General features: G+C 35.7%; 1 protein-coding gene across 3 annotated transcripts in view; it reads left to right on the forward strand.

Moving 5' to 3' along the window:
- Positions 1-390: 390 nt before the first annotated feature.
- BBOX1 (gamma-butyrobetaine hydroxylase 1) overlaps positions 391-13461 on the forward strand; it is a 58151-nt gene continuing 45080 nt past the window's right edge. The window contains exons 1-3 of one of the 3 annotated variants that reach the window (XM_016147421.2): positions 391-806; positions 9646-9901; positions 11081-11195. In XM_016147421.2, the coding sequence (XP_016002907.1) occupies positions 9683-9901; positions 11081-11195 (334 nt within the window). In that variant the 5' untranslated portion in view covers positions 391-806; positions 9646-9682. Of the gene's footprint in view, positions 807-8703; positions 9902-11080; positions 11196-13461 lie in introns of those variants that run through there. The other 2 variants (XM_016147420.2, XM_016147419.2) reach the window with 2 other exon arrangements.

The raw sequence follows: 13461 nt of genomic DNA on the forward strand, positions 1-13461 counted from the left end.
TAGCCCAGGCCACGGGAGAATTGAGCTTCATTTTCTCTCTCTATGGCTAGCTCTTTTGTTCCTGCCTAAGTGCCACAGCTGTGAGTGTCCTTCAGGCGAGAAGCAACAAGTTGCAGTCTGAGGCTGCTTGGGAGTCCTGGGAAGAGTGGTGGTGGTGGGAGGAAGGCGAAGGGCTCACATGCCTCTTTCCTGGACTTTCTTTGCCACCTGCAGACTTTCTTTTAATGGAATCTGAACTAGGACTTGAGGCTTGTGCGCCAGCTCTCCCCCTGCACTGGGCGCTTCTCATCTGAATGCCTGGCAGCCAGGCTCTGGGTCCCTGGCACGCTGCCCACTCTGGCCTTTCACTTTTGTTGCCCTAAGAGCTGTGTGTTGTGAGTCAAGTCACTGGGCAACCAGGTGCCTTCAGAAACGTCCCATGCTCTCTGGCAGCTACTGTTTGTTCCAGCCAAAGCTGCAGAGAAAGGAGGGCATCGTGCTCAGGGAGACCCATCACCCCCTTCCCACCAGCCCCTGACAACTAATCTAGCTTCTTCTAAAAAGGCTCACATGGAAAATTCTATGGACAAGTAGATACCACCTCACCTCTTACTCAGGTGAGAGCTGGTAGCTCCTCCCTGTCAAATGTGTATCTCAATGCCTTTTCTCCAAGTGAGTTTTGCAATAAAAGAGCTGTCACTGTGAACAAGTGAGACAGGAGTGAAAGAGCTCCTTCACTTGCTTCTGTTGCTGCTGTTGGCTCAGGGACAGGAGACAAGACAGGTGAGACCTGCTCATCCTTCTACCAGGAAAGATTCTAAATTAAGGTAAGGCTCTTCTCTGAGTCCTGGGGTTTTGTGTTTTCAGGCACTTGCAGTCAAAGGATTTTTTCCTTTCTATCTGCTTCCTCTCTAGGATATAAAAGCTCTTTTCTTTTCTTTTTTAAAAATTTTAAATCTCCAAGCTCCTTTCAGTAGTTGCTACACCTTCAGATTGGGACATCCTTCCTCATTTGCAAACCTCAGCTGTGTCTGGGGGCAGGGCTGCAGTGGAGCTGCCAGGAGCAGAAAGAAAGGCTTCCAGGTAATAACACTACATCAGAATAGGGAAACCTGGGGCAGATCAATCTGGGGTGTGACAGGAACCAGGAGGCTCCCTCTCCAAAGGACATTTGGGATCAAAGCTGACGTTTTCATTCTTTGGTGTATTTTGCAGTTTGGTGCCTAAAGCACATCTGAGAACAGGTATGAGTGAGCTCAACCTTCCTTATTTCAAGAGCTTGTGGATTCAGGTCTATGCATTAGGGGTGGGGGCATCATCCAGTTGGAAATCTAGTCACATGGATCTCATAGCCACGCGGGTTGTGAGGGGGATGGTCCAACGGGCATTTGGAACAGACTTGACTTTGGAATGCAGTGGATCTGATTGCTTCTTGGCAGCTTCTCCTTCCCAATTATGTTTGGCTTAGTCTAGTAGTCAAATTACTTTACAAGCCCTAAGCTGGTCCAGAAAGCATACACAGGGGGACAGAGAGAATCCTGTCTACAAAGCAGACTGGGTGATAGGGGAGAAAGGGTTCTGGCTGGAAATGTTCACTGAATAATCCACGACCCAGCTCAAAGAAAGAGGTGACTGCATATTAGACCTTGGCCATTAGTTACACCTCAGAAGTCTGGTTATAACATTTGTTTTTTATAATACTGGTCAATAAAGGCCATTGGGCACTCTTTCAATTGTTTCACTCCCTGAATGTAGCATAAGAAGAAAAGTGACAAGTATTTTGAATTGATTTTATTAAAAACATAAAATTTCTCATAATGAATATATAGGTTCTAGTTCAAAGATTGAGAAATTTCCTTACAGTCTCGCAAGAGTACTCTGAATTGCATCAGTAAACAAATGCCTTGATAATTTGAGTTCCAATCTGAATGTGGCAATTCCTCCAGAGTAAAGCTAAAGTTTCCCTTTCTGTAATTTCGGAAGAAAGTGCACAAAATTAGATATTTTAAACAAGATAACAGGGAGAATGGTGAGCTTACTCAAGAGAATGAACAGGTTCTTCTAATGGTTTTATAGAATTTATTATTCATATGAGAATATATTCATGAATTATTACATGGCTCAGTCACTTATTAAATCAAGTTAAAGGGCCTTATGTAGCAAGTGTGTGTGTCTGTATTCAAGCACTATTAAAGTTCAGCACGACAAATATAGTCTGGTCACCCCTAACAAGTGGAAATTCATTTTGTTTCATGATTTAAAGATTGAAATATAAAAGAATAGTAATATTTTTAAACTTAATGTGTAATGTCTTGGAAACAACTTTCTGTCCTCACCTTCAGATGGTGAGGTCAACTAACAACCAACGGTCTTAAGATTGAGCTACTATTTTAATAGGACATTTTTGGTCAAGTGAAATTATTGCCTGGAAAATTATTCAGCCATAGATTCTCCATGATGTAGCTCTATGCGATAGTCAAGAATTCCTATTTCCTCTGCTTTCAAGTCAGTTTCTTCACCTCTCCAAGTTCAAGATCACCTATAAAATGGAAGTGATGACACCAAATTCAGGGGGTTGTCAGGAAGATTAAATAAAGTTAACACGACAGAAAGCATTAGCAGAGTGGCTAGAGCATAATAAATGCCCAATAAATGGTTTTATAGATATACCTTATACAAATACACTGAGACAATATGTATGTTTCTTACATTTAGATCATTTTCTGATCCTACCACTTAGAAGCAGGAGGTCAAAAGCATTAGAAGATTCTGCTAAATCATAGCAGGTCTGATGACCAACCTAAGAAAAGGAAGATGGAATTTAACTGACTTTGGTAACATCAGTTCACTCTACTCTTGTCTTCCATGTAAAAACAAACAAATGAAAAAACAATTCAGAAATGACAACTTTTTATTCTGAGTGATGAGTAATCTAGTAGATGAATCAGCCTTCTCAGTGTATTAGTCTCCATCAATTTTAATTTTATGTATAGTCACTATGAAGTTTCTGTATCAACTTCCTGAGAATTCCATCCAAAACCTATGATTCAAACTAGTTGTCATTAGCTTTTGAGAAATTTTTTTCACTCTCTTTTATTATACCTAGAAAATCTTCACTTTATATGTGTATACTGTACTGACAAACCTAGGTTTGAGGTAGCCTCTCCCACTAACAAGCAGTGTGGGCTTAGACAAATCACATCTAACATCTCTGAGCTTCCCTTCTCCTTGCACTGAACCCAGTGATATCACAGGTTGTTTCTTTATGGTTCTAGAGTTCTAGTTCTAAGTTCCTTTTATTTTGACTTTCAGAGCTACTTTCTTGATTTTCCAAACAGTGCTGGAGAACCAGCTGACAAAATTTTAATTTATCAAATTTTTTAAAAGACTAAAAAAAGACAAAAACCACACCAATCGCTGAGGTAGGATAATCTCTAAAACAAATAAGGTGCTTGTACAAAACAGGAATTCCAAGCAAACTTTCATACTTCTAAAGGAGAAAATTATGGTGAGTTAGGAAGGGACACACCACACACACACACACACACACACACACACTGATAGAATGAAATTAAAAGAAATCTATCCATCAGATAGGAGTCCCCCGCAATCCAAGCTCTGTTTTTTAGGACAGAAAAAACTAGTCCACCCTGTCAAAACCAATGTAATATTTCATAAACTAAATGATACTTCTGGAATAAGAAGCCAAATGATAATTAAGTGTAAAAAAATAAACGTATTCATTTTATAGGTGTTCCGTAATACAGCAAAGAGGTCCCACTAATACATATATACTTTCTTCTTTTATTTTCTTTTCTTGAAAAAAAAAGAAAAGAAAAAAAAAAACATAAGTTTATCAAATAACTAAATGGCCGTGATGCTTCAACAGGGCTCAATTTTTTGAACAGATCAAGTGGACTAGATTTCAACAAATTGCACTCATGTACAAACGTATACATTTTCAGGAAGAATTTGTTTTCAAATTCTGATATTCTTGCTTTTTTCCTTTTTTTAATTTTCATCACATTTACAAGAAAAGTTAAAGAGGGAGAGTTTTCTCATTTCTTCACGCTTTGTTTTGGATAACCACTTACATCTGTCTAAAGCCAAGAAAAGGATTGTCAAGAGTAGAAATGGCCCACCAATTTCCTTCACAGATACTCAAACAATCTAACTTCAGCAACACCCATGTCTTTCCAGTTCTTCCACACTCTCTAATGTGCCTAGGGCAGCCTTCCATCAGCCGTGGTCCTGATATCACTACCTCTCTTGAAATACCCTCTCAAGATACCAATTTGGCCAGGTGATTTGGAGGAAAGAGTCTCAGGTTCCCCTAATGTCTGAAAAAGTGCTTTTCCCTCTCCAGGTCAACTATGCTCTATAGAAGAAGGGGGGAAATGAAAATGAAAAAAAGAAAGAGACAGAAATCTTAAAGTGGCAGGTTAGATTATAATTAGCATTTGTTGGTACAGATGTCTGTAGGTGTGATCACTTCGACAGTAAGTAGGACATAGGCACAGTGCCATTTTATGTACAGAAACAGTGTTTATTGTGGTGAAAAATGCTTCTTTCCAACAATATATCTATTAAAAATCAATATATATTATTTCCAGTTTTATAAAAATCCTTTCAACCAAAACATTTCAAACCCATTAATGAAGAATTATTGAAAATGAGTTGATTTTAGAATATACACCAATATACATGAAACTTTGATGATAAAAATAAATGAGAATTTTTTTCTTGATAGTCTTATTCACTAGGAGAACTTAAGATTGCTTCTACTATCATCTCCATGCTAATATCCCTAACCTCTTTCTTCTGCTGCTTATTTGGATAATTGCAGATTTTTCATTAGGTTGTAATGAAGATTCAATGAGCTATTGTACATGAAGCATTTAAAACAATGACTGACATGAAAAAGGCATTCGGTAAATACAAACTATTACTTTTACTATTAGTACTATTTTGTAAATTTACCATCAATATAATTAAAATAAATATTCTTATTTTAGAATCAAATTAGTTGTACTAGCATAAGATCTCATATTCTTTCAAACTCTCATGGTAAAAAAAATAATAATAACAAAGCAAAAATAAAAAACCTTCTAGATAGTCACTACCTTCATAGAAGGCACTAATTTTTCTGTTTTTTTTTTTAATACTGGAAATATTACATCTATGGTATCTTGTGTAATTTAAATCCCCATACTTTGAAAGACACTTCTAAACTGGAATACATCCTGAAAGGTACAGAATCCAGATATCACATCTAATGAAAAATCATCTGGAAAATTGAGTAAATTTAGAAGAGAAGATAAAAGGGACACATGATTACAGTCTACGATAACTAAAGGACTATTATTGTGGGATAAAACATCCTACAGTCTTTTGAAAAATCAGGCCAGGACCAATTTGTAAAATGTATTTTATTTCAAGATGATAGTAATAACCAGTATTTATTGGGCAGCACCAAGCACTGTGCTAAATGCTTTACATACTCCATGCCATGTAACCCTTAATCACTGTGCTGATCTGCTTCTCTAAGGGAAAGAAGTCATGGACCATGTGCTCACTCTATGCCAGGCATTGAGTGTATCATTATATCAGTTTCCTTCCTAAGCAATTTTACTTGTAAATGTCATATGTGATCAACATAAATATTCAGACAACCCAAAGTTATATAATGTGAAACAAAAACAAGACAAAACCTCTATCTCCATATTAACCTATGTGATAATTTATACTCTTCCATAATTAAAAAAGTAATTATATCCAAAGCAATATAAACATAATAGCTGAACATTGTAAATTTTTATTTAAAAGTTTGATAAAAATGTAAAATGTATTTACAAAGGTAGATATGTTCTCAGCATAAAAAAGATGAGCTTGAAAGCTATATATGTTTATACTGTATATGTTGATATCTTGAGATATCTTTTGCCTTTGATTCTTGGCAAGTAATTTTAGCAAGTGGATAATCCATCAGTTTATAAATAGATCAGGTTAAATACCTAAAAGAATAACAAGATAAACAAAATAGAATATATGTGTATAATTTCTACTGCTTCTATTTTGCCTTTGAGCTCTCCATCATCACCGTTGACATTTTATGCTGTGAAACCAGATTCTTCTCTGTCTCTCTGCCTGCTTGCCACCCACTGAAAAAGCATAGCCTTGTGAAAAGAAGAAAACTTGGTATATTTGCCTGCCTGGTAAACATATCCACATTTTCATATGGGGATCCATGTGAAAAACAGTGTTATATATTGCATTTCTTGATCATCTTTAATAGATTATAGTAATTGCTCTTTTTAAAGCAAGCTCATAGAAGAATTTGTTTCTTATAAAAACATGGAACAAAGTCATTCTCTATAAAAGGACTTTTAATAAAAGAGCCAAAGAAAACAAAATTTTATGAGGGCATAAACTGAGGAGCAATTTCAAATATAACTTTGCAACATTGCTCACATCTATTTTCTCCCCTTTTCATTCTACACTTCCATTCCCACTGTTTTCATTTATTCTTAACCTGATTACTTTAAAATGCTTTAAAAATTTCTCTAATTCTAGTCCTTTTACCTGCTTCCAATACACCATAACTGTCAATATTATCCCCCTTGTCAATATCCTGTCTGAAAAAAATATTTTAAATTTCCCATTTATAACAGAACGAAGCCCAAACACCTTGGTGCATGATCTGGTAACAATACACCTTTTAATTTCTTTTAACCTGTTCTCTCTCATAGCCTTTTGCTCCAGCTAAACCAAGTATTTTCTACTGTTCAAACTCCATACTTCCAAATTTTAATTCCTTGGCTCATTCTGCCCCCTCTCCTTGGAATGACCTTTCACAAATGTTTCTCTTATGATCCAACCTATCCGTATCCAGAAAAGCTGGCAAATAGAAGTTTACTCCTAAGTAAGGAGTTTATTTTTCTCCTGTAAAAACAAGTCCAGACATGACTGTTCAGCACTGGTAATATGGTTTCACAGAACCATGAGGAGCCCAGGCTTTTTAGGTTTTCTTCCTTCTGCCTCTTGCCTCATGTTCACAAAACAACTGCTTCAACACCAATACCACATCTACATTCTGAGCAGGAAAAATTGAAAAGGGGAAACATCATAGGGTAGCTAACTCTATCTCCTTTGTAAAAATTTCTCCATGTAGTGACTCCCAAATATATTTGATTGGTTAATAGTATATCCCACACTAATCTAAGCTACAAGAGACGTGATGAACTATAGCTGATTACTAGTCACATGCTTGCTCTGAAGAAATCAATGTTGTATTAGTGAGGATGGAAAATGAGATGAAATCAATATGTATTCAGCAGCATTGGTCACAGATCCTTTAAGACTTACTCAAATAACCATCTTCTCTAAAGAGGTGTCCTGGACCCTCTCAGACAACTATCAATGCCATTTGTGCCTAGCTTTACTTTTGTTTACTTTCATAATTATCTCACTTCTCCTTAAGGTCTGGAAATTCATGGTGATCTTTGTACCCTCTAGTACAGCAGGCACAAAGAAGATAGCTAGTATATATTTGAATGATAAGTTTAACTTTATATGTGATAAGAAAAAAGAGAACCATTTTCTGTATTTAAGTATTGTTATAGTCCACTATAGTAAAAGCATGACTTAGATAACTTGATCAAGGATGGGCAAACTACTGTCTGTGGGCCAAATATGATCTACAACCTGTTTTTCTATAGCCCATGAGATTGTATAAGAATGTACGCATTCTTATAGTGTTCGAAAAAATAAAACGGGAATGTGCAATAGGAGCTGTATATAGCCTGCAAAGCCTGAAATATGTCCTATTTGCCCTTTTACCAAAAGATATTTGCCAATTCCTGACTTAGATAAAAATTTACTACAGTTCTTTTTGTCCTGTGTGTCATGTGTTATTTTTTAAAAAATGTTTATATTATCCCAGACTTACTGGAATCCTCACTGTCCTTTGAAACGACTTATATGAGGAAAACTACCAGCATCTCCTTTTATCAGGAAACTAAACTCCCTACCTATTCCACAGAGAATCTGATTTTTTGACTACTCAAATCTGTAAGCAAAACGCCCAGGTTTGAACTCAATTTTATTTTTAATGATATTTTTAGGTAATAGTGCTCGCCTATTGCTATATACATTATTAAGAAAAAAAGAGATGGGAATTCCCAAGCAGGAATAAGCTTGAAACCCAATGAATGGTGTTTTCTTTTCATTATTGGATAACTTTGGAATAATTGAGCTAAATGGAGAAAACAGTCTATTTTTTTTTGTCTTGTCCATACTTCATAACTTGACTAAATTATCCAAGCTAATGATTTGATGAGTATATGTAAAACAATCACCTAAAATCTGCTTTATTTGAATGTTTTACAAAGTATTTTTAAGTTCTTTTAATAATGTATAAAGTATTCTTATTTATAAGTTCAAGAAAGACAGGGAGCTATTCTGTCTTACTTGTCATTGAACCTTCCATTGTCTACTGTAGTGACTAGTACATAGAAGATACTCGTTGAGCAGTCACTGTATGTGTGTGTTTGTATATTTAAATGTATCCATGTATCTGCCTCCCTTTAATCCCAAGATAATTAAGCCTTATCTCCATTGTCACATGTCACTTTCAATTAATGATTAGCTAATCAAAATATGAAAGAAGTTAAGAAGTTCTACTTCCAGAAAAATTCTGCTTTTTCCATATAAATTCTATTTCTTCCATATAAATTGAGAGTCCTGAAAAACAATATATGAAAAAAGTGAGATTTAGAACATTGACATGTTCACTGAAGGTGAAATGTATCATCATTATTGAACTCGGAACCAATACCAAGGTTCTCAGCCCATAACACCATGGTGCTTCTCTTTCACTCAATTTCCTTTCCTGTAAATACTGCTTGTTTTGACATTTGGTGTATTTCTTAATAAAAAGATCATGTATTCCCAAGTAAAGTGAAGGGTCATGAAAGTACTCAGTAAAGGTTTAGAGTAAACTAACCAAAATATTCAAGGCACACTCTACTGAATTAGAAAATCTCAGAAAAAAAAATGAGTTCCTTGCAGGCCCTAGGAACTTTTATATTACTTCGAGAAAATGTACTATATATGTAAAAATAAGTGAATAAATGACAGCCTAGAAATAGTACAACATACTGGATTATAGTACTTCTGAAAATAAATAAATTACATTAGTAATCCCCTTATTATAACAAGTTTTCTTATTTAGTGTCATAGAAGCATTTTTTTTTTGAAAAAGTCTGGGTAATTAGGCATCAGTTAAAATAACACAGGTATAATTATTATGTTTTCAATTTGTGGATCATTCCTCACTCTTAAAAAATTCCAGAGCATATATACAAAGCACATGTGTCATTGGTTCTAAACTTATGTAAAATGTCTGTGAGAAAAACAAAAAAAAATCTTTTCATCTGGATCCTGATGCAGCACATTTATCTTACTGACTTTTAGTCACCACGTTTCTGTTTACAACATATGAAATACTCTCATCAGAACAAAGTTCCCAGCATTGATGAGTCAAACCGCAAACTGGCAGATGAGAGAAATAGCTGAAGCCAGAGCCCACTTGAATTGTTCACACTCTTAGATGTCAAGTTCAGACCTGGTCTTCCTGGGATTTCTTTTAACACTGATATGTCATAGCAGGTAGCTGACAAGATTTACCTGTAAGGACCAAAACATGAATTGTGCCATCCAGAAGGCAGAAGTGCTAGATGGGGCTCATTTAATGCAGATCCTCTGGCATGACGGTGAAGAGTCCTTCTACCCAGCCGTGTGGCTGAGAGACAACTGCCAGTGCCCCAACTGCTACTTGGATTCTGCAAAAGCACGGAAACTCCTCGTGGAAGCTCTTGATGTGAACATTGGTATTAAAGAATTGACGTTCAACAAAAAAAGGGTAATTATCTCTAAATCATTTCTCCTTTCTCTCCCAAGATAAAGGGGCTAGTCTCCAATAATTTAAATAATGATTTTTTTCACTTGATTGTATATATTATGTTTGTATAGGGCTTGGTGCAAAGTAAGCATGATCAGTAAATGAAAGATTTTGTTATACTATTTTTATTATTACTACTATTTTTAATAAAACTTACAGTGTTGTTCATTATTTCTTCAGCAAGTGAGAGCTTGAAGATATAATCAAACTATCTCAATAATAAGAATGCTCTGGCCCTCAGAATATTTATCTATAAAATAGGGATACTAACAGAATTTGTTCAGAGAGAGAATGTGAGGATTCAATGAGATAATATGGGTAAAAATGTTTACCTCAGTGCTTGGCATATAATAAGCACTCAAGAACTTGTATTGATTTATATATTTGTTAGTCAAATTAGTAAATAGATGTGCAAGGCTTGTTCTAGAATGCCCAAAATCATAGCTCTCCAAACCACGAATTAGATGCGGCCACCACCCTGTGTTGCTCCCAGATTTACTAGGATAGTTACCAGAAGAGGTGAATGTGACCAGGAAAGTCATTCTCTTCCCTACTCTTGTCTTCATCTCCCCTCCAGGACTTAACTCCCAGGGTTCATGGCTTGCTAGTTGTATGACCATATAAATAGTATTTGCTCTTACTTTTCTCACCCAAGAAATGTGAAGAATGGTAGTACCTCCCTAGAGTTGCATGATGATTAATGAATTATGTTTGTAGTGCTCATTATACAGTATGCACTCAAGATGATGTTATTTTGTATTGTTATTATTATTATTATCTGCCTGATCACCATCATTACTATTTCTGATACTCTTGGCAGGAATGTTAGGTAATATCGAACTTCAAATCATCACAGAAAATTTGGAAACCAGAGATTTAGAGGATAGAGAATTTCAGATCGAGCCAGGTCTTATTTCTTGTGTGATATTTAAGGGGCCTTGAACCTCAGATATATCCCCTAGACTTCCAATTTCCCTGTTTCCCAAAACCTTATTCTATGCTTGTGAATACATAGGTTAAAAAAAGAACAAAAATGAATTCCCTGATTATCTCAACTACCATTAACAGGATAATAGTAGAAAACTGAAATATATATACGTATAATGTACCTATACGTGATATTTACTTTCTTGTAACAAGGTTCATATCACATGGCCAAATGAGCATTCCAGTGATTTTGAAGCTGACTGGCTGAAGAAAAGATGCTTTTCGCAGCATGCCAGAGAAAAACTCCAAAGAGAATTGTTTTTGCCAGGTAACTCTGCCATAGTCTTCAGTGTCTTTTAAAAATCATGTGATAAGAAATTTGCTCAGAAGCAAATTCAAACTTTTGTGTTTTGGTTAAAGTATTACAGTAATTTATGTGAAATGTTAAATGATCATTTGGATAGAAATGAAAAGAGATATAGAATAGCTCTAGACATTCTAGAGACAAGAAGAAAAGAAGTACAGCAAACTTTTTATCCTTGTCATATATTGCAAAACCTGGCACACCACAGATACTCTGTAAGTGTTGGCTACAAAGGAGTAGAACAAACCAGAGGCAGACTCGCCCTTCTTAATATTTTATCTAAGATCAGTAAAACACCAAATCAACAAAGTGGGAATTCCTAACCTGGTACCCACAGATAAAATTATGTGATCCATGAACCCCATGAAATGATATACAGCATTGAGTATGTATATGAGAGAGAGAGAGAAAGTGTGTGTATGTGTGTGTGTGTATGTGTGTGTGTGTGTGCACGCGTGTGTGCGTGCATGTACACGTGCATGTGCACATGTACACAGAAAATTTGCTTGGGGAGAGTTTATACGAGTCTCAAGGGAATCTGTGACATAAATTTTCAGAAAATCTGCAATAGATGGATTTGATGGAAAAAGAAGACTTTATTCTTGAGTGGAAAGACAAAATAAAATAGTATAGGTAGGAAGTCCTTTTTAAAGTATGACTTTTAGGAGATATACAAATAATTACAACTCAAGCAAAGGCACTAGGAAAAGGTTAGAACCGTTTATAGTTCACTCTGTGTATTTTGAAGATTTGTGTTATAAGATTATGTGGGTCACAAGCAAATTCTAAAAACATGATGATTCTTACATATTTACTAGAATCTTGACTTCTACAAACACACTAACGAGATGAGTTTTCCTGAACTTTCTTTTCCACTATTAACCAGAAATATTGGGTCTCTGCTTCTTTAAGCAACTGATGAGCCTTATTGAATTTTGTAATGCCTCTCTGGGAATTCTGGGTCATACCCCAAGATACAGATATTACCTTACTCCTTTCAAATCTGAAATTCTCAAACATGTGTGGTAACTCTCTGTGGTTTTAAATGCTAGCCTTACAACAGTTAGTGGGTATGGAGATGTTATTGATTAACCAACTTGAACCACACAGCTTCACCTCGTCCTATGATTACCAGTAGAGTATGATATTGTCCCCTTCTAGTTCAAGTATAGGCCAGTCTGGTCAAGAACTTGGTTCTTCCACTCCGTTAGGCTCACCATCCTGACAACTGACAAGATTGTGTTCTAGTGCTTTCTATCTAACCATCAGGAATCCATTTTGTTCTTTATCTAGCCCAGCAGGCTGGTGGAATCCAGGGGAACATGTTTTTCTGTCTTCCCACAGTGAGGGCACTGCTAGATTCTTCAAGGAGTCTTCAGTTACATAACTGAGTAGCAGCTGGGTCAAATAGCAGAATCATAAATGTATTATTATTTTTATTTATTTTAGATTTCTTCTAGTACTCAAAATATTTTTCCTTAGCTATGCCCTAATTTTGTAATCCTATTGGATTTTACTTTCATTTCCTTCAAGTCCTTCTTTTCATTATTTCAGGGAATAAAGGCCAACTTTTTATTATTACAGCTTAAGCTTTTAAGCATTGTAAAAGGATCTGGACACTCCCCTCCATTAATATTTCTTGATGAGTGCAGTTTATAGCTTGCATTTCTAATACAATCAGGTAGTAGCAAAATGGAAATGATACTACACTCAGTTAAGTAATGGAAAAAACTGGTCACACTGACAAACTGCAATTGTGAATAATATAAGTAGAACTGGCTGCTATTTAGACACTGGAAAATATTTTAATGGTTTAAAACAAGATCAGATTTTCAAAATATATTCTCAAGCTGTTCAGCTGGTGTGTTAAAGGAGAAATTAATGGGCCATTTGGGAAGATTGCTTCTAGGGCTTTTTGCCTGTAAAATTTGACACCTTATTTCACGCCATTGAATATAAACAGGTAAACAAACTCAGTTACACTTGTGAAAGTATTTTGATTTCAGTCCTCAGTGACAATGTTTCCTCTTCTGCTCTTTCTTTAGTATGAGAAAAGCCTTTTAAAATCTGGTGTCAAGATGCAGACAACTGTTCCTTGATCTTCCCTTGGCACTAGATATTGAACTCAAAAATGAAAAGACCAATGATAATCAGATAGAAAAAAAACTCTTGTATGGAACAGACACAGCTGGAAGGAAAACACGAATAATAATCATTTCTTCATAAATTT

The sequence above is a fragment of the Rousettus aegyptiacus genome, unplaced genomic scaffold, assembly GCF_014176215.1.
Source record: "Rousettus aegyptiacus isolate mRouAeg1 unplaced genomic scaffold, mRouAeg1.p scaffold_m13_p_5, whole genome shotgun sequence".
NCBI lineage: Eukaryota > Metazoa > Chordata > Mammalia > Chiroptera > Pteropodidae > Rousettus > Rousettus aegyptiacus.